Genomic DNA, 20021 nt, shown 5'->3' on the forward strand with positions numbered 1-20021 from the left:
GAGGGCACAAGGCCTCAAGCCCAGCTAACAGTGTGTGTGTAGCTAAGACTCTCTCCCAGTCATTGATTTTGACCTCTTTTTGTTTCTAATACAAGCATTTAAAGCTATAAATTCTCCTGTAAGCACTGTTGCAGGTGCATTCCATCAATTATACGTTGCTTTCATTATCATTAAGTTAGATACGTTTTTCTTTTTTTTTTTTCCAGTACGCGGGCCTCTCCCGTTGTGGAGCACAGGCTCCGGACGCGCAGGCTCAGCGGCCATGGCTCACGGGCCTAGCCGGGATCTTCCCGGACCGGGGCATGAACCCGTGTCCCCTGCATTGGCAGGTGGACTCTCAACCACTGTGCCACCAGGGAAGCCCGATATCAGTCCTTTTAAATGTACTGAAATTTGCTTATGGCCCATAAGATATGACCTATCTTGCTGAATGTACTATGTACACTTGTAAAGAATGTGAATTCTGCAGTATAACGTTTGATCTATCGATATAAATATCACTGTTGTTCAGATATTGTGTCTTTACTGATGTTTTATTTAGCAGTTCTGCCAGTTTTTGAGAGAGGGTGTTAAAATCTCCTATGATTGTGGAATTGTCTGCTTCCCCCTTTAATTTTGTTATTTTTCCTGTCATATATTTTGAGGCTGTGTTATTGGGTGTGTGCACATTTATGATTGTTTTGTCTTTCTGGTAAATTGACTCTATCATTATGAAATGTCCTTCTTTATCTTTTGTATTACTATTATTTCTAAGTCTAACCTGATATTAATATAGTCAGTCTGTCCTTCTTGTGTTTTTAATGTTTGGCTGGCATATCCTTTTTCTGCCATTTACTATCAACCCATCTGTGTATATATAAAATAGTCTCTTGTGGACAGCATATAGTTGGGTATTCCTTTTTATTAATCCATTCTGATAACTCTGGCTTTTTATTGGAGTATTTAGTCCACTGACATTTAATGTAATTATTTATATGGTTAGGCTTGTCATTTTAAAGTTCGTTTTTTGTTTAGTCCCTCTGTTTTTTGTTCCTTTGTTTCCCCCTTTCCTGTCTTCTTTTGGATTATTTGAAATTTTTAAAAAGAATTCCGTTTTAATTTCTGTATTGGTTTTTTAGTTCTATGCCTATATGCATTATTTTTTAGTGGTTGCTTTAGAAATTTCAATATATATCCATAACTTTTCACAGTCCACTTAGAGTTCATATTCTCACATAGAAGGTAGAAACCTTACATCCATATAGGTACATTTACTCCAATTCCTATTGTCTTCCAGGCTGTAATTGGCACATGTATTACACGTGCTTTGATTATAAATCCCACAAAGTGGTGTTATAGTTTTGCTTTAAGCAGTCATACATATTTTAAGAAATTAAAAGGGGGGACTTCCCTGGTGGTCCAGTGGCTAAGACTCTGTACTCCCAGTGCAGGGGGCCTTGGTTCAATCCCTGGTCAGGGAACTAGATCCCTCATGCTGCAACTAAAGATCCCGCATGCCACAGCTAAGACCCGGCACAGCTAAATAAATAAATAAATATTTAAAAAATTAAAAGGATAATTTTAAAAATTTACCCAGATATTTACCATTTCAGATGTCTTCATTCATTCCTGAAGATCCAAATTTCTTCAGGGTATCGCCTGAAGAACTTCCTTCAGTATTTTTTACAGTGCTGGTGAGGTGGCAACAGATTCTCTTAGTTTTTCTTTATCTGAAAATGTCTTTATTTTGCCTTCATTCATGTAGAATATTTTAGCTGGATATAGAATTCTGGGCTTTTCTTTCAGCATTTTAAAGATGTTCCATTGTCTTCTGGCCTCCATGGTTTCTGATGACAAGGCTACAGTCATTTGAATCATTGTTGCCCTCTATGTAACGGGTTATTTTTCTCTGGGTACTTTAAAGATGTTCTCTTTACCATTGATTTTTTAGCAGTTTGAATATGATGTACTTTGGCATGGCTTTCTTTGTAATTATCCTGTTGGGGTTGACTGAGCTTCTTGAATGTATAGATTTATGTCTTTTACCAGATTTGGGAAGTTTTTAGACATTATTCAAATATTTTTTTCCTGTTCTGTATTCTCTTGCCTCTCTGTTTGGGATTTCAACTACCTATATGTGGGAGACATTTTGCTATTGTTCCTGTGTTTCCTGATGCTCTTTTCATTTTTTTCTACCTTCTTTTTTTTTCCTCTTCTTCAGATTGGATAATTTCTGTTTATCTACAGGGCACTGACTCTTCCCTCAGTCATCATTATTCTGCTATTAAGTCCATCCAGTGAATTTTTAATTTCATATATTGTATTTTTCAGTTCTGTATTTCCATCCAGTTTATTTTAACCTTTTCTGTTTCTTGTTGAGATTTCCTATCTTTCTTTTATTTTGAGCCTATATTCCTTTACCTCAATGAACATATTCAGAATAGCTCTTTTAAAGTCTTTGTCTAATAATTCCAACATCTGTGTCACCTAGGTGTTGGTACCTATTGATTACCTTTCTTTTGAGAATGGACCACATTTTCCTGGCTCTTCGTATGTTCAGTAATTTGGGATTGTTTCCTGGACATTTTGAATGTTCTTTTGTGGACTCTGGATTCACTTATATTCCTCAGAAGAGTGTTGATGTTTTCGTTTTAGTTTTAGCGGGCAATTAGCTAAAACTACAAACCCCTTCATGCTTGTGGGAAGTGGCTCAGATCTTAGCTCAGACTGCTTTCAGTCTGCCACATGCATGGTTAAGGGTCAGCCGGGGACGTGGGCTATCTTTACACCACATTTGGAGTTCCCATTCTCTGGTTTCCTCTCTTCGAGGATTCCTTCCTCATTCTGTGTTGCCACTGGTTGCCCCTTGTGTCTTCCCCTGACTCCTCCTACCAGAAAGACATGGGATTTTTCTATCAGAGTTTTAGTTGCTCTTTGCCCTTTTTACTACAGATTCCCTTTAAGGCAGAGTCACATCCAAAAAAAAAACCCAGGAAATTCACCCTGTGGCAGTTTGCTTCCTCCAAGTTTTGACTCCCCTCCAAAATCTCCCTGTTTCTGCTTCTGTTCCAGAGCCTTTTGATACTTGTTTTTAGCATTTTTTTCCAGAGCTTATGTTGTCATCAGTGGAAAGGTTAGTTTGTTAGGAGGTGGAATGCCTTACCTTTGCTTTTTAATTGTTACCCTAATAGCATCTACATTTGACACAAAACTTCCTGCCATATTATACCATGCTCTACTACCTCTTTCTCTGTTTAATAACATTTTAAGAAAATCTAATGTTAATGCATTAAGAACCTGCTACTTACCTCCTTTAACCAATTAAAAGTGACTTAAGTTCAGTTCCTTTCAAATACACATATATACTGAGGGACAATATCCTGACAAAGTATTTGGTGTTTTGCTTCCATCTGTGCTACTTTTCATAGTTGGCTAGTGTGTTACTGTATGTTTATTCTTGTCGAAGAGGAAATGCACAAAACAGTCAAGAAAGAACCAGAAAACAAATGATGTTTTTTCTTGCATGTTAATTTTCCTAATCTTAAACTGTATTAGAGTTGGCTTACAACAATTATATTGAATTATAAATTTATAGCAATAAATAAATGAGTTCAACTATGACATGACTTTAAAATAAAAAGCTTGTTTTGGAGAGAGGCGATGGGTGACTTAACTTGTGGGTTAAAATGCTACATGATTTTTATTCTATAAGTACTGAAACCTGGAAACAATATATTTGTTTTTATATAGACAAGATTTTTTTTTATAGTATTGGCTTATGGAGTACTTTAGTTTGGTAAAGGAAAATCGTTATTAGTAAGAAGCATGCATGTCTCTATGTTTTGTGTAGATATCTTATTTGAAACCTTGTAAGAGCAACTGACTCTTCTTTCCCTCTCTAAATCGCTTAATCCACGAAAGGCACTGTGGAAATTTTTAATAATATTTATTAAGAACCTTCTTGTTTTACTAATTCCCTTATGTGTTTAATCATGAGAATTAGCAGCTTTATGCATCTCTGCTATGAAATCTGTATCAGGCAGATTTATTTAAGAGCGTGGCAGTAACTTGGACTCTTCCTAATTAAGGCATCAGCTGGTGTGAGAATAGGGCAGAAAGCTTCCTGACTGCCAGATAAGGCTTCCCGGGTTCTTAATATAATTGCCAGCAGTAAAGCATCAATGAGGAAGAGTCCTGTGGCAGTTTGAATGTAACCGGGAAAAATGCAGTGTTTGTGCTTCAGAGGCTGAATCTTCATATTCTGTTAAATTGCTTATTGTCCGAAGGATTGGGTTTGATTTTTTGTGTTTTGTGTTTTAGGGGCCATGTTATCTGGATCTAAGAACATTTGCTTTGTCAGAGTATTCAGGAAACCTATCAAATTTAGTTATAATGTCATTTGTTTAAAAATTACTTTTGTGGTGGTCTCCCGCCTCCAGTTTTAGAAGTAAATCAAACTCACTGTTGAAAATGTGAGAAATATTTGAAATTACAAAGAAGAAAACAATTCAACCATGGTCTCTCCATGTAGATATGAATACTAACAATATTTTGGTTAGTGTTTCCTGTCATTTGTTTTACTCTGTCTAGATAGTGTTTTCATAACATTTTTAATACTACTTGAGACCTGACTTTAAATGCATTTTTGGATCTGCTTTTTTAGTTAACATTATGTCACAAGCATTTTCCATGCCATTACACATTTTTCTATAAGAGTTTACTTTTTTTTTTTTTTTTTTGCGGTGCGCGGGCCTCTCACTGTTGTGGCCTCTCCCGTTGCGGAGCGCAGGCTCAGCGGCCATGGCTCACGGGCCTAGCCGCTCTGCGGCATGTGGGTTCTTCCCGGACCAGGGCACGAACCCGTGTCCCCTGCATCGGCAGGCGGACTCTCAACCACTGCGCCACCAGGGAAGCCCGAAGAGTTTCCTTTTAATGGATGCATTGTATTTCATTGTATAGGTACATGTAACTTATTTAACTATATTCCTTTTGGATGTTTAAGTTATATCCAAATTTTTACTATTTTAAATTAATTCTTTTTTTTAAATTAATTAATTTATTTATTTATGGCTGCATTGGGTCTTCGTTGCTGTGTGCAGGCTTTCTCTAGTTGGGGCAAGCGGGGGCTACTCTTCATTGCGGTGCATCGGCTTCTCTTTATGGTGGCTTCTCTTGTTGCGGAGCACATGCTCTAGGCATGTGGGCTTCAGTAGTTGTGGTGAGCGGGCTCCATAGCACAGGCTCAGTAGTTGTGGCAGGTGGGCTTAGTTGCTCCGCGGCATGTGGGATCTTCCCGGGCCAGGGCTCGAACCCCTGTCCCCTGCATTGGCAGGCGGATTCTTAACCACTGCACCACCAGGGAAGTCCTTAAGTTAATTCTTTAATGAGCATCTTTGTCTTTCTTTATATCTCTGATTATTTTATTAAAATAAATTCTGAAAACATGAAATCATTGGGTCCATAATGATCTTAAAAAAAACGGAAACAACTCATTTGTACCTCTTTTTTATTAAATAGTGATAATTTTTGTTAATGGAAAAATTTTAAAGTACCAAAAAATTAAAAATTTGTGTAGTGCCTCTTCTCTTCTCAAATACTATTGCAAAGATAATTGCAATAGTATTTGAGATTTACTTTTCAACTGTGTATATTATATTTAAGTATATATTTTACCTTATAATATTTTATTCTTTGCATATTGTTTTACTGTGTGTTCTTTTAACTTACCAGTGCTTCATGTCTATGTAATAAGTTCTTTTTTTGTGTTTAGTTGAATAACATTTCATCATATGAAGGTATCATCGTTTATTTAACCAGTTCTTTGCTGGACACTTAATTTAAACAGTTTTAGGACTCTTGACTCCTATTTCAAAATAAGCTTTTATTTATTCTTTGTATTGAGTGTTAGACTCATTCTGTCAGGGTCACTCAAAAAGCCCACTGGGATTTTTCACTGCTATTTTAACAAATTAATTCCATTGACATCTTTATTTAGAAATATTCAGTCTTAAAAATTCAGTCTTTATGACCAGGAATATGTATCTTTTCATTTACTCAGAAAATTTTGTGCATCTTTGAATGTAGTTGTATGTTTCATTGTTCTTGTTGTTTTTATCATACATACTTTTCAAGATTATGCAGAATAAGTTAGAAAGCAGGTTCCATTGTGCCTGATTTAGTACCACAGCCATAGTCAGCTCTCGGGAAGTATTTTAGGATGCTGGTGGTTTTAGGAAATTTGAAGCAATGAGATTAATCAGCCTGCTTGCTCTTAGGCCACTGAGAGACTAAGTTTGAGAATTCAACACAGACCCTGTGTCTCTGATTCTTATTCTTGAGGCTTCAAATGCTGTTTGTTGTTGTTTTGTCACCAGAAATAATGAACTGGTTGATTAAATAGGCTAGCTGTGTTAGTCTTTACATGTTAGCATTGTTTTCTCAGACATGATCCCTATTGTCTACAACCTTACTATTTTAAAGAAAGGAAATAAATTTGGTATTAGCAAATTTGAAATACTATAAGTGAAATGATTTTGGACCACTTCAGTGGCTGTTTCAGGATATTATTTTGTTACAAAAAATGTTACCAGCGAATCTCTTGGGGTGGTGAAATTATAGGAAAATTTTACTTTCGTGTGTTTTTTTTTCTATCTTCTGTTTTTCTTTAGGACAGATATTACCTATGTACTAAAATATTTAAGTTTAAGAATAATGTCGTAGTACTTTCTTTTTTATATGTGTGGGGGCACAGCAAAAGGAAACGTCCTGCTTCTGAAATGCTTAGACGTCTAGCATATTGTTGACTGTAGTTATTTTATGGTTATCTTTTTTCTAATCATGAAATTTATGGAATTAGTTTCTCTGGATTTTCCTTCAACTTTTTGGTTTAAATCTGCTATTCTGGGAAGGTGGATATGAAACATTTTTGATTTGTGATGTTTGTTGATAATATTTCCACTGTTGAGTATTTTTGCAACCTGTCTTTTCTTGTTTATCCTGGAAAGAAGCCCAAACATCACTTTAGTAGCAGGGTAAATGTCACTTCATCATGTTGAGCGAAAATGCCAGAAAATGCTAGACCACTGAAGTGTTAGAGTGGTGGTTACTCTAGCACTTCAGACCAGGGTTTTACCTTAACTTCTACACCTCATGTCACCTCATGTCAACATATCTAGATATTTAAGAGTGTTTTTCAGGTTTCATGATTATAAAAAGCAAGCATGGATTAAAATAACTGTTTAGTAATAAGGCTTTATATTACACTGTCCAACTAGTAGGAATGTCTTTTGTTCTTTCTTAATGTGAATTGGAGTAACGTGGGGAACATCATAGAGATTTGTTTTCTAATTGCTTCAAAGGCAGAGGAGCAAACTGCTACGGTATTGGGAAAAAGAACATAGAAAAGACACCAACACATGAAAATAAAACTTTGAAACTGAGACTTTTTTTCTCCTAAATCCTTTATTGGTATTATATAGATAATTTAAAGGAAAAGGAAATAAATTTTAATAGCGTATTATTTAGCAAAAAAGTATGAGCTACTTATAGGACATCTACTGATTTTAGTAATTGTTGTTTCCCCAAATATGAATTGTGTTATAGTGTGAGCAGGGTCACATTTAGGTGTGCATTTTTGTAATTATAGGTTCAGATGGATGTAAGCCTTATTAATTTATCCATGTGTATTGCTAGATACCTTGTATTTTTATGTTCAGTGTTCTTTACAGTAACAATAGAGAAGAGAATAATTATGAGGTATTTCGCAAGTTTTTTTAAAAAGATGTGTTTCTGGGAATTCCCTGGTGGTCCAGTGGTTAGGACTCCACGCTTGCACTGCAGGGGACATAAGTTCAATCCCTGGTCGGGGAACTAAGATGCTGTAAGCCGAGTGGCGCAACCGAAAATAAAAGGGGGGGGGGGTTTCATTTGAAAGCTGCAGTGTTAATCTTTGCATAAATATTTGCCTGTCTACTGTTGAAGAACCAAGGGACTGAATTTAGATGGGGAATAGAGATGAAATAATAAGCATTTCTGCACTCAAGGAATTCATGGTCTAGTGAGGCAGACAGGTATCTAGACAACTAGTGCATCAGTACATGCTGGGGGCTGTGATAAGGTACACTGCTCAGAGAGGGAGAACCAGTTCAGACTGACATGGAGACGCAGAAGAGGGTTAACAAGGAAGGCTTCCTGGAGGAGGTGGTGCCTGTGCTGATCCTAATAATGAGTTGGAGTTAGCCTAGTAGAAGAAGCCTGAGAAAGCTCTGGTAAAGAGTGGGACCAGCACATCCTTTGGTTTGATTGGAACAGGGGGTACATGTGGTGGAGTGGCTGGAGAGGAAGTTAGAAGGTGGAAACATGAAATGTATGTGTTAAAATTAGGAGTTTGCATCTTATCCCTTGTACAAGACTTCTGTAATGTTGATTTGGGGTAGTCTTTTAATTCAAGTTTCAAAATAATATATTGCATCTCACTGGTTTTCTTTTAAGTCTGAGGCTTTCAAAAGAATTTCCAGGTATGGAGTGCTTAGTTTGTCAACGTGAGCTGTTCTTGTAAAGCCTGATTGCTGTCAGAGGTGGCATCCCTGATGGCACTCTTCCACGTCTGTTGGTGGCATTGTAGCACAGGGTCAAAAATTGATGGATATATTCGAGCAGGTTCTATTTATTTTTAAGTGTCTAGGAGGTTGGTGTTTTTTGTATTTACTCTAGTTCAGAGCCTTCTCTTAGAGACTGAGGCCAAATTGAATTTATCTGCCACATTTATAAATGCTATGCAGAATAATAAATGGGCCATTGGCTTCCAAGAATCGGTGACAGTGCACTTCAGTTCCTAATTTAGAGTTCACGAAAATTAGCCCTTGACAAATAAGATTGCAAGAAAAGAAATCCTACTTGACGGATTCATCTTTGGACAAACATGTAAATGTTGTTTACACAAATGATACTGGAGCAAGTCAAGGTGGGAGAGAATAATTGAATGAATGAATGAATCAGTGCATACAGATGGCAAGTGTCTTGTGTTCAGAGGAAGGGAAGATGGCTTACGTAGGGCTTATCGTATAGTGTTCAATTGTCCCATCCAGGAGACTTGACTTCTTGAAGTGGGGACTGCCTCTTAGTCATTATTTTACATCCTTGGTATTTGGGACAGTGCTGGGAAGAGTTGGGGAAGACTTTGAGAAGAGGCCTTGATGGGGTCCTTGAGAGAAGGCTGATTCTGAGTTAGCAGAGAAGAAAGATGATCGTTCAGGCAGAGCCGATGTGGGCAGGAAAGAGGATGTTTATGACACAATTTGTCAGGCTGGCTCACCCTCTCACTGGGCTGTGAAATCATTTTAGTGAGTGTGACCAGCTTTTTTATAAAAAGAAAAAGTCAGAAAATGTCGAAGTGAGTCCCATCTAATAAAGATAGGTTTGCTTTTTTTTTCTTGTCTTTTTTTTTTTTTTTTTTTTACAAACCCTTGTGTTGAGAGCTTAGGTTTGCTTTTTTTAATGTTAAGTTTTTTTCCAGGTATAAATCTGTACATGCAGGAATACATGTATGTGTACTGGGTTGTAATAAAAATGTATCATTGTAGCTCATGGTCAAAAAAGTTTGAATTCATATGGTTTAGGAGACAGGTAAAGTTTTTATGTAATGGAGAGTCTTCTCTTCCATTTGTGCAGAGCACTATGGCAGGTGTTAGCAGTAGGGAGGAAGTAAAGGTGACTCTGACAAAGATCTCCATCCTAGGTGCTTCCTGTCTCTAGACCAGTGTGGGCTGGGGATTCGTGTGGACAGCATCTGGCAGGAGTGCTCATTCCTCCATTCTTATATCTCCGTGGACCTGGAGGAGACATCCACACTTCTCACCCAGAGAGGAACATTGTGGCTAAAGTGTCTGACCCCGCTCCATCCCCCCTGCTTGCTCCTCCTCATGGAAGGAGGCCAGTGGCGTATCTGATGGGTGAAATTAGGAAGAGGCTGGCACCCAAGGGCCTTTTTGACCAGTGGTGGGGTCACTGCATTGAAGAAGGCAGGCCTAGAAAACCAGCATCTGGGGTCTCTTCCTAATCTTGAGATTAGGAAATAGTTTAGATCTTAGAGGCTTCTTGCAACCATCAGGTCTTTTCACTGATGGGGTCTCCTGGTCTGGATTTCTGTAGGGGTGGTATTGGCTATGGTAGGAAGCCCTGTTTGGACCTCAGGCCCAAATCCATCTCCAACACAATCTACTAAGGGTCTTATGCTTTGGGGGAACATAAAGATGATGCTATGTTGTCATCAGTTCCTCCATCTTTCCAACAACTTGTTAGAATGCATAAGAGAGGATGATGCTCCCTAACTGCCAACTGGTACTAGTGGGAGATATAGTTGGAAAGGATGAGATTCTGAGGGCCTTGATCGCTGCCTCATCAAATTTCAACTTTGTGTGTGAGCTGCAGAGCGCCTTTTGGTGCACCCAGAGGTGTGTGGGTGTGAGTGTGAGTGATGACATGGTAAGGAATTTCTTTCATAAGGATGATGGGTTCTGCAGTGTGGGAGAACTGAGAGGCTGGCCGTGTTTCCAGAAGTAGAATGGCAACCAGTAATGACCTACAGTTAAAGTTTTTTCTGTTCTGTGATTGGTTTGTGAGGCTGTTTGTTTACTACCGACGTTATTTGGATTTTGCAGACACTGAATTTTCTAGCTTGCCCCTCTTCTGTGTTACTAAACTGTTGAAGTGCTTTTTTAAGTCCAGGTGTGACTTTCTCTGTCTTCATTCCATTTCACTGACCAGAAGATGGTGCTGTCGTACTGGCAACGAATCCACCTTTCCCTCTTCTAGTAGAACTTGTCACCTAAAATGCTTATTCATGCTAAGTAATGTGGACACTTAGAGCATGCCCTTTCCACAGTGTAAACCTCATGCAGTACGGCAGCAGTTAGGCAACATTTGCGGGATCAAAAACCTTCAGAGTCTGGAGCCTAGAGAAACCTACCACGAGGGTCTCCGTTAGGTGCTTGCTCAGGGCCACCTTTGCACTCAGGGTAAAGTGACACTCTTGTAGGAATCAGGATGAAGACCTCTGTTATTTGCTATTTGATCTGTGTGTAGTCTTCCATGATTTGGTTTGAAGATTTATGAATAGAGAGAAAATATTTTTTCCTCTTTTCTTTTTGTAAAAGATCTGAGTACCTAGAGGAAAACTCATGAATTAAAGTTTACCAGAAATACTGTGCTCAATTCATTGTTTCACTGGATACTCAATTAATTGAATTACCCAAGCAACGTCTCAACTTATTTTAGCCGTTTGGAAGAAGCCCGGATGGTATGATGGACTTGGAGTAAAATTGGGTGTGTGATCTTGGGTGCTTGACTTAACTTCTCTGAGCCTTCAGCTGTAAAATCAAGATGAGAAAATGCACTTTTCAGGGCTGGGAAGAATTGATGGAGGTAATAAAGGTAATGTTCTCACACAATGCCTGGCACTAGCTGCTTATTTAACATGCACTTCTTGCCCTATCCCATCCCCATTCAGAAATCCAGACATTAAAATAGCATTACCGAATTGATTTTATAAAAAGCGTGCATTGCCGCATCGTGGAAACTGTGGTGTAAACCTCGTAGAATGATGTGTCCCTCAGATAGAAGTGCCCTCCAGTTAAAGTCTTCTCCCACCTGCACCTTTTCAACACAAGACCAAAACTGCTGCCAAAATGATTTTTAGTTGTCTGTCCTTTGCTTTCCCGTGGCTTCCTGCGTTGCTGTTCTAATTCATCGTTTGTCAGTTGCAGTTAGGGGTCTCCCTCGGAGTCTACTCGGGGTCCCGACTTCACTAGTTCCTGGAGCCTCTTTCTGTTACAGAGGTCAGCTTTCGAGTAGGTTTGCATGTAATACCAGGACTCCACAGACACAGGAGTTTGTAAGATTTGCTGTAAGGTCGGGCTACGGATTTATTCCGAGTCAGTTTGGGAGGTTGGTTTGGACATGGTCTTAAAAGTACAGTCAGTCCTCATTACGCACAGATTCTGTGTTTGTGAATTCACCTACTCATTAAAATTTTTTCGTAACCTCAAAATCAGCACTCACGGAGCTTTTGTGGTCGTTCCTGGACATGCGCAGAGCGGTGGAAATGTGAGTCTCCCAACGCACGCGGTCCCCAGTTGAGGTTGAACAAGGCGATGCTTCTCATTGCAGCTCATACTGTAAACAAGGGTCCTTTTCACAGTCTATTTATTGCCACTTTTTTCACATTTTTGTGCTTTCTGTTGGCTATTTTTGCCATTTGAAATGCCCCCTCCCCCCAGTCATGGGGCCAAAGTGCTGTCTCTGTTCCCCAGCATGAGAAGACTGATGTGCCTTACGGAGAAAATGCGTTAGAGAAGCCGCATTCAGTCCGTTGTTGCTGAGTTCAGTAGTAGTGAGTCAGCAACGTATGTTAAATAAGGTATCTTTAAACAGAAGTACCCGTAAAACAAGAGTGTGTGTTGATTGGTTTAAGAAAGTGCTGTGGCCGAAGGCTCGCAGGAACCTAGCTCTAATCTCCCCTGGGGAGCAGTGGTTCAGTGTTGGAGGATACTTGATAAAGCATCGTAAGGAGCACGAATACTGAGACTGTTCCTTTCTGCCTTCATGTCTCCTCCGCGGTGTTCCACCCAGTGCTCTTAGGCAAAAGGATTCTGGGCTGCCTACTTGTTATTTTTCAGGGAGAGCTGCGAGAGAGTCCTGGCTCCTGCCCGATAGGAACACTGCTGCAGAAACGGGCTGCTGCAGGGCGCCCAGCCTTGCCTGGCCCAGCGGGCAGCCCGGGCAGTAACTGGCACAGGGGCGGTGGGCTTCTCCAAGTGCTGGATAATTAGGTGGATGGAGACCAAGGAGCTTCATTTGGTGAGATGAGAACCAGGGCCCGTCTCCTCAGTTTATCGTGACTTTGGGCGTTTGTTCTTATTACAGTTGTATGGCTAAAGGATCGAGGGTGGTTAAATTTGGTTGTATGTTGAACATCTGTGCCTGTAATTCCTACAGCTGTTGAATTTGACTTTCGTTGAAGGTGATTTGTCTTTATTTCTTCTTTTTCTTGATACCATATTTCTGCAGATGAATCCTCTCGTTGTAGATTTCCATCTTACCTTTTCTGTTGTGTGGTGAGGTTTGAGAAAACCCAGGATGTGTGGTTCACCTTGGCAGCCTCTTCGTTTCAGCAGAATTTAATTTGCATATTGGTCCCTTTAGCAGAGAAGGGGCCTGGGATGGGAGAAGAGTAAAAAGCTATGGAAGATTCACTTAATGCCTTTGGCAGGTACTTGGAGAAAGCAACGTGCAGCAGATTTGGTTGAAGGGCACTTGCTGTCCCATTACGCAGTCTTTCTTTTCACCTCTGTACACGTAACACATAGTCCAGTCTTTCCCAAGTGGAGCCCACAGTTAAGGAAAGTGTCACTTTTAGATCTGTTAGGCTAATCAGATCCCTGGATTCACTGAGCAGCTCTGACCAGTCATTTGGCATGGGGACACCTTCATGGCTGTGTGACAGTGAAGACAGGCGGCAGTGGATGTGGTGGACAGGCTGTGCCCTAGCAGATCGCATGGCTGGCACATCACTACCTTCACGTACCTGCCTGGGAGCTTGTTGCACAGACACGGCCACTCTGACTTTCATGTGGGTGGGTGTGTGCCCTACGTCAGGCTGAGAGCGATGGATGCCCTGCCTTGCTGGCCCAGAGGGCTTATCCCCTTCTGTGACCCCTGTGTTGACGGGACTGTATCAGTATTAAGTACTGAAACTGACAGGTCTTGGACAACTTCAGACATGGCTTCCTGCACTTTCCAGACACATCCTTATCTTTCAGATGGGCGGGAGTCATCTGTTTCATTTCTTGGCAGAGAACAGCCTTTATCCATTGGTGCCTTTACTTCCTCATCTGTAGAGGGTCACATTTAGTAAGAGTGGCAGAGGAACTTCATCTACATGTTTTTCTGAGAAATCTTTCAACTGAAATTCCATAGTGAGATTATCTCTAAGTATTCTGGATAACTTCAGTCAAGCAGAAACAAGGAAATACTTCATTTGAGACCACCATGTGTAAGCATATATATATATTTTAAGGAGTAGTAGTAGTATTTGTTCTGGAAAATGTCTGTCATAGACTGTTTTTAAAAATCTGTTGTTGTTTAAATTATCCTCTTCTTTCTCATGAAATTACTGAGAATTAATGTAGGAAGGCTCTTCCTTCCTCCCCATTACCTGTACTTGTACTGTGTTGGGTTATATTTAAAGGAGAGATTCGTTTTGATGTACAAATAAGAGTTTCAGTTTTTATATATATGTATAAAATTCTACTGTGATATCTGGTGGTACAAAGATTTAATGCATCTGAATGAGGAAAGATACACATAAAAACCATGGGGCAGGATCTGAATGGCACCGATGGCTATATTTTGTTAATGTTAACTCCTTGGAGAACTCGTATTGCTACATAAACACTTTAATGGAATACTGTTTGGAAAATTATATTTTTAAGTGGAGATAAAATGTTTTCAGTAAAGTATTTTAGGTACATTTAAAGACTTTCCTCTAAATTTTCATTGGATTTCTAATTCGAGTAAAGGGAGCTTTATCCCTCCTAGTCTAGTCCTTCTCTTACCTTTTTTTTTTAATGACTTTTAAAAAATTAATTAATTAATTAATTAATTAATTTTTGGCTGCGTTGGGTCTTCGTTGCTGCATGCGGGCTTTCCCCCAGGGGGCGGGGGCTACTCTTTGTTGTGTGTGGGCTTCTCGTTGGGTGGCTTCTCTTGTTGCAGAGCACGGGCTGTAGGTGTGCGGGCTTCAGTATTTGTGGCATGTGGGCTTCAGTAGTTGTGGCTCGGAGGCTCATTAGTTGTGGCACACAGGCTTAGTTTCTCTGCCACATGTGGTATCTTCCCAGACCAGGGCTTGAACCCATGTCTCCCGCATTGGCAGGCGGATTCTTAACCACTGCACCACCAGGGAAGTCCCCTTCCCTTCCCTTTTAAATGTTTGCAAGTATTTTGAAAAGTGATTATGTTAGAACTTGATCTTTGTCTTCTTACCTTGATAAATCGAATACTCCTAATGCCGCAGTTTAGTAGCAGCAGCAAACAGCTGCCCCTAGGAGTCAAGATCTTTCTTCATAATTCATGTTTGGACAGGAAAGTGTACCTGGTAATGAATCTTGATTACCTAAACTGCTAGGGGTGGACCAAGGGTATGATAATATACTGGTTTGCCCTCAGGCCCCAGCTCTTCTTTGAGAGCTTACTTACTGATGAGGAAAAACAAACCCAAACAAATTCATAACTAGGTAGTTGCCTTGGAAAAACAACAGCTCATGAAATGTTTTCAATTTCTTAGGCTAAAAAACAGAGAACTTAACTAAAGCTCACAGGTTAGAATCAACTGCCGTGTTGTATCTGGGCTCCCCTGAATGACTTAGTCCTTTATCTCCTTAATCCTTGCATCACTCCCAGGAGGCATACAGTGACAAGCAGGTTCTGTTTGGCCAGGCAGTTAGCTACTACTCTGTCTTTGATATTAAGTGGCATAATCATTCCATGTTCTCCAGAAATGTATAGCTTTTCCTAAGCCAGCTCACTCTCTACACACATACAGTATTAAGTTTGGGTTAGTGGGAGGGTAGATTCTCTGTGCTCAGAGGAAAGGGGCAGCAAGTGGAGATTATTTTTCTTTGCACCCCAGTCCCCACCATAGAGTTTCTGGTTTTATGACTTCACGTTAGAGAATGTGGTTAAGATAGTCCATGATATTTGTTGAGTCTTGCTCTGTGACCTGGTCAGTTTTTATAAATATTCCAAGTGTGTTTGAAAGGAGAGTACAGTTTTCCAATCTTGAAGTATAGGGTTCCATACGTGCAGATCAAGCTTGTTAAATATGTGATTCTAATCTTTTATTTATTTACTCATTCTTTTCCTTTGCTTGATCTATAAGTTTATAATTGGGATTTTGGGGTTTTTTTTTTAGCTCCTACTGTGGTTTTGAAATTGTTGGCTTATAATTCTGTCGGTTTTGGGTTTGGGGCATTTATTGTTCTAATTAGTGGTTTGTTGTTGTTGTTGCCCTGAACTCAATTTTGTCTGATATAACTTAATTAGACCCAAATTTTCCCCTTTTGGTTAGTATTTGCTTCATATCTTTTCTAGCCTCTTACTTTCAGCCTTTCTGCATCGCTTTAGATGTGTCTTTTGTGAATAACAAATAGGTGCACACTTGCTTTTCTTCAGTCAGAGAATCTCTGTCTTTTAGATGGTGAATTTGGTCAAGTTATCTTTGCTATTCACCATGCTTGCTTCTTTGTTCTTAACACCCCCTTGTGGAGCAGGCTTGAGGTGTGATTTCTCTTACAGACTTTTCTCTTCCCACCCACAGCCTTAGGCAGGGACAGACTTGGTTGCCACATCTCCAGGCCAGTTGGTGAGTCTTTTTTTATGTGCCCAGCTCTGTGCAGGGCCCTCAGTCCTGTTCTTGCCCCACACGGGCCTGAAACCGTGTCTGAGTCTCTGGCTTCTTGCTGTCAGGGCCTGTGCCCAGGTCTCATCCTCCCTGGAGCTGCCCCAGCCCACTCTTGCTCTTAACCCCTGGCTTCAAGTTCTCGCTCATTTCTGACACCTGAGGATTTCTTTTTCTTCCCTTTAAGCTCAGCTGTACATTAAAAAAAAGAGGAAAAAAGTCTTGGTTTCCTTTCTGGAGTGCTCCCTGCAGTTCTAGTGGGAGGAGGCTCTGCGTTTCTGCACCAGCTTGGCACCTTCCCCCACCCGTCTGTGGCTGAAGATCTTTCTGTAATGTTGGTGTTAGGCCTTTCTTGTCTTTACCTGGGGGACTACTTTTACCTCAGACTTAGCTCTTTTGTATTATTTAACACATATTCCAAGTAGAAAGCAGCCACATTTCTCTGTTGGTGTGAACTGATTGGTGTGGTTCCTTGTGTTCATTTACTGATGCATGACTCTGTCCAGATTATACCACGTGTCAGATGTTTGGGGGTGGGGGGATGGGACCTGTGGGTCATTGAATTTTTTGGCAACCCTGGTTTGCTTTCAGAGAACAGCCACAAAATCTTGAGTTTGGGGATATCTTTGCTCTGTTTATTGTTTGAACTCCTCTCCATGAGAGTGAAAGTTCCAAAGGGGCCAAATTCTGGTCGAAATGTCTTAGCTTATGCTTAGACCTCATCTTAATTATCCCAGAAAAAAAAAAAGTAGAGGAATTTGACATATAAGTGATATCAATACGGTATCACTTACATGTGGAATCTAAAAAAATTATATAAATGAACTTATTTACAAAACAGAAGTAGACTTACAGACATAGAAAGATTTATGGTTACCAAAGGGGATAGTGGGGGTGGCGGTGGACGGGAAGGAGATAAATTAGGAGTTTGGGGGAAAAAATAGAGGAATTTGGTCTATGGCATGTCAAATGTTCTATTTTACTTTGTTTTCCATATGAAAAAGAAAAGGGGATATTTAGGTTTGTCAAAGTGTGTTGTTATAGCAGCTTGAGAGAGCTGGAAAAGCAATGGAAGTGGGAATGAATTTATGTTAAATCTTTTACTTTCATTAAGCCATTTGGGGAGCCAGGCTAGGAAACCAGAGGGTAACCCATTGTGGCATAGTCACCAGACAGGGGAATACAATGGTGAGTCTCGGGCCATGGTAAACTCACGTTGGCTCTCTGAGGGGTGTGAGGAGGTGAGAGGCTCCTGCGGTCCAGTTGTTGGTTTGGTTAAAAAACCAAAACTGTTAAAGATACACAGGAAAGATGGAAGAATAGAATGAATCCTTCTGTGTACTCACCCACTCCCCTTTCAGCCACTATCATAGCCAGTCCTATTTCATGTCCACCAATACCTACTCTCTCCCTTTTTGTTTTATTTTGAAGCATATTCTAGACACCATATCATATTCACTGGTTCTTATTTCAGTGTATCTCTCAAAGACAGATTCTTTTTTTAAAAAAAAACACAGCCACAATGCTATTATTGCTTTAAAAAAAATAAATCTTTAACATCGTCAAATATTCACTTACTGTTAAAATTTCTAATTATCTCACAAGTGTCGCGAGTTTTTCTTTTTCCATTTGAGTCAAGATCCACATAAGGGCCACACGCTGTGATTGTTGAAATGTCTATTATGTCTCTTATTCTGTAGCTCTCTTTCTCTCATTTGTTGAAGAAACAGGGTCGTTTGTCCTGTAGAGTTTCTTGCAGCTCTGATTTTACTGATTGTATCCCCGTGTGTTGTCTTATATATTCTCCTGTCCTCCTGTTTCCTGTAAACTACTTATTAAATCTAGAGGCTTGATCCAAATAAGATTTGATTTGGTCAGGATGCAAGACCGCTTCATAGGTGTCATTGTGTTCGTCCATCGGGAAGCCCATGTTATCGGGTATCTCTCGTTTTGTGATGTGACAGCTGTTAATGATTAACGTAGATCCATTATTTCATTAGAGGTTGCAATAAGGTGATACTGTAATTCTGGCATTCCTGTTTCCTTTATTTGTAGGAATACATTCATAAAGAGGAACTCTCACTTATCTGCTATATGTGGTTTACAATTGGTATAGGAAAAGCAGAATATGTGTTTGATTCTTTCCTTTCATTTATTGCTCTTTTAAAAAGTGAGTTGATTTACTAGAATTGTCCAATTGTGACCAGTCGGTTAGCTATTTTGGTTTGCTATCACTGTGAACTCATGGACGTAATGGCACATAAACACCTACAATGCAATTCATCCAGGTGCAGTTTTAACCCTTACTAATGATCCAGTTCTCCCAGCTGTGCAAGTGAGAGCCTCTTGAGGTTGGCCAAGTCCTTTTGACCTGCCCTGTGACAGACAGATGTTCCAGGTTCATCTGGTACATGCTCTGCCCCAGGCCTGGAGTCAACACTCCTCTAAGGAGCTCTGGATACTTTTCATGGAAAATGGTATTTCAAGACCACAGTCAGGGTGCCAGAGTGCTCACTGTGCTGAGTTGGTCATTGTTTTTGAGCCTTTACAATAGACAGAGCTAAGAAAAAACATCTTCCTTTCTTTCAGATAAAATACATCGTGAGTTCAAACTGGCATTTCTGACTCAACATCAGGGCTAAAGTTTTTTTTACTTAATTTGGTCTTACATATATCTTCTTTCTCCCATACCAAGAATCCTGGTTCCCAGTGATACTGGGAAGGGTGGCAATAGAGTATCATATAATTATTCATCTGTTTTATCTCATGGTATATACCCAGCAGTCTCGGAATAACCAACCAGTGCAATCACCACCAGTGTGATAGAGAACAGTTCAGACTTTTGCAGTTCTGTTTGGCTTGGGCTGTTGTCCTTGAGGGACATACAGTTTGATAGCTGTTTTAAAGCCTTTTGGATTAGTTCCCTCTCTGTGAGTTTATGCCCCAAGCTGTATACATTTAGGCTCATTTGTTTTCTTTTTAGTTCTTAGGGATCTCTTTTAATACAATTACAAAATACAATTATTTTGTAATTATTTAAAATATTGTCACGGTTCCAAAGTCAAATTTAAAAAACAAGATATACTGTATTCAGAAAAGTCTAGTTTTTATCCCAGTCTCCTCCACCCTGTTCTCTCCCTCCCCTTATAAGTAACTATTTTTAAAAGTGTGTGTTTTATCCTTCCATTGTTTGTTTTTCTTAATATAAACAGGTAAGTAGACATATTTATATTCTTCTATTTCTTAGATAAATTGTAATCTATATTTACTTTTTTTTTCAACTTTGCTTTTTTAATTTCCCAAGATATCTGGGAGATAACATCACAGTAGTACTGCAATAATACAGAGTTGGATTTTGCTTTGCTAACCAATCAATTTTTTTCTTTTAATAGGTGAGTTTAGGCCCATTTAAATTTATTCATATGACTGATAATGCTTGGCCTTGGTTCTGTCATTGTTTTATAGTATATATGTAGGTATAAAAGTCTTTTATATGGATAGTTATTCTCTGTATGTCTGTTTTATTTATTATCTCTCCCCTTTAGTATGTTTTTTCAAGTTTTGCTTATTGCTTTTGTGGGTTTTT

The 20021-nt window shown here is 39.5% G+C and overlaps 1 protein-coding gene across 5 annotated transcripts in view; it reads left to right on the top strand.

The window, feature by feature from the left end:
* The window catches only part of PARN (poly(A)-specific ribonuclease), a 167941-nt gene that overhangs the window by 64483 nt on the left and 83437 nt on the right, over window positions 1–20021 (top strand). The window contains exon 22 of one of the 5 annotated variants that reach the window (XM_027117335.1): window positions 11254–11532. The exons of the other annotated variants lie outside the window; for them this stretch is intronic. Coding sequence (XP_026973136.1) covers window positions 11254–11309 — 56 coding nt within the window. The 3' untranslated portion in view covers window positions 11310–11532. Of the gene's footprint in view, window positions 1–11253; window positions 11533–20021 lie in introns of those variants that run through there. 5 annotated transcript variants of the gene reach the window in all.

This window comes from Aethalodelphis obliquidens, unplaced genomic scaffold (assembly GCF_003676395.1).
Source record: "Aethalodelphis obliquidens isolate GAN/ISIS:26980383/991018 unplaced genomic scaffold, ASM367639v1 scaffold18, whole genome shotgun sequence".
NCBI lineage: Eukaryota > Metazoa > Chordata > Mammalia > Artiodactyla > Delphinidae > Aethalodelphis > Aethalodelphis obliquidens.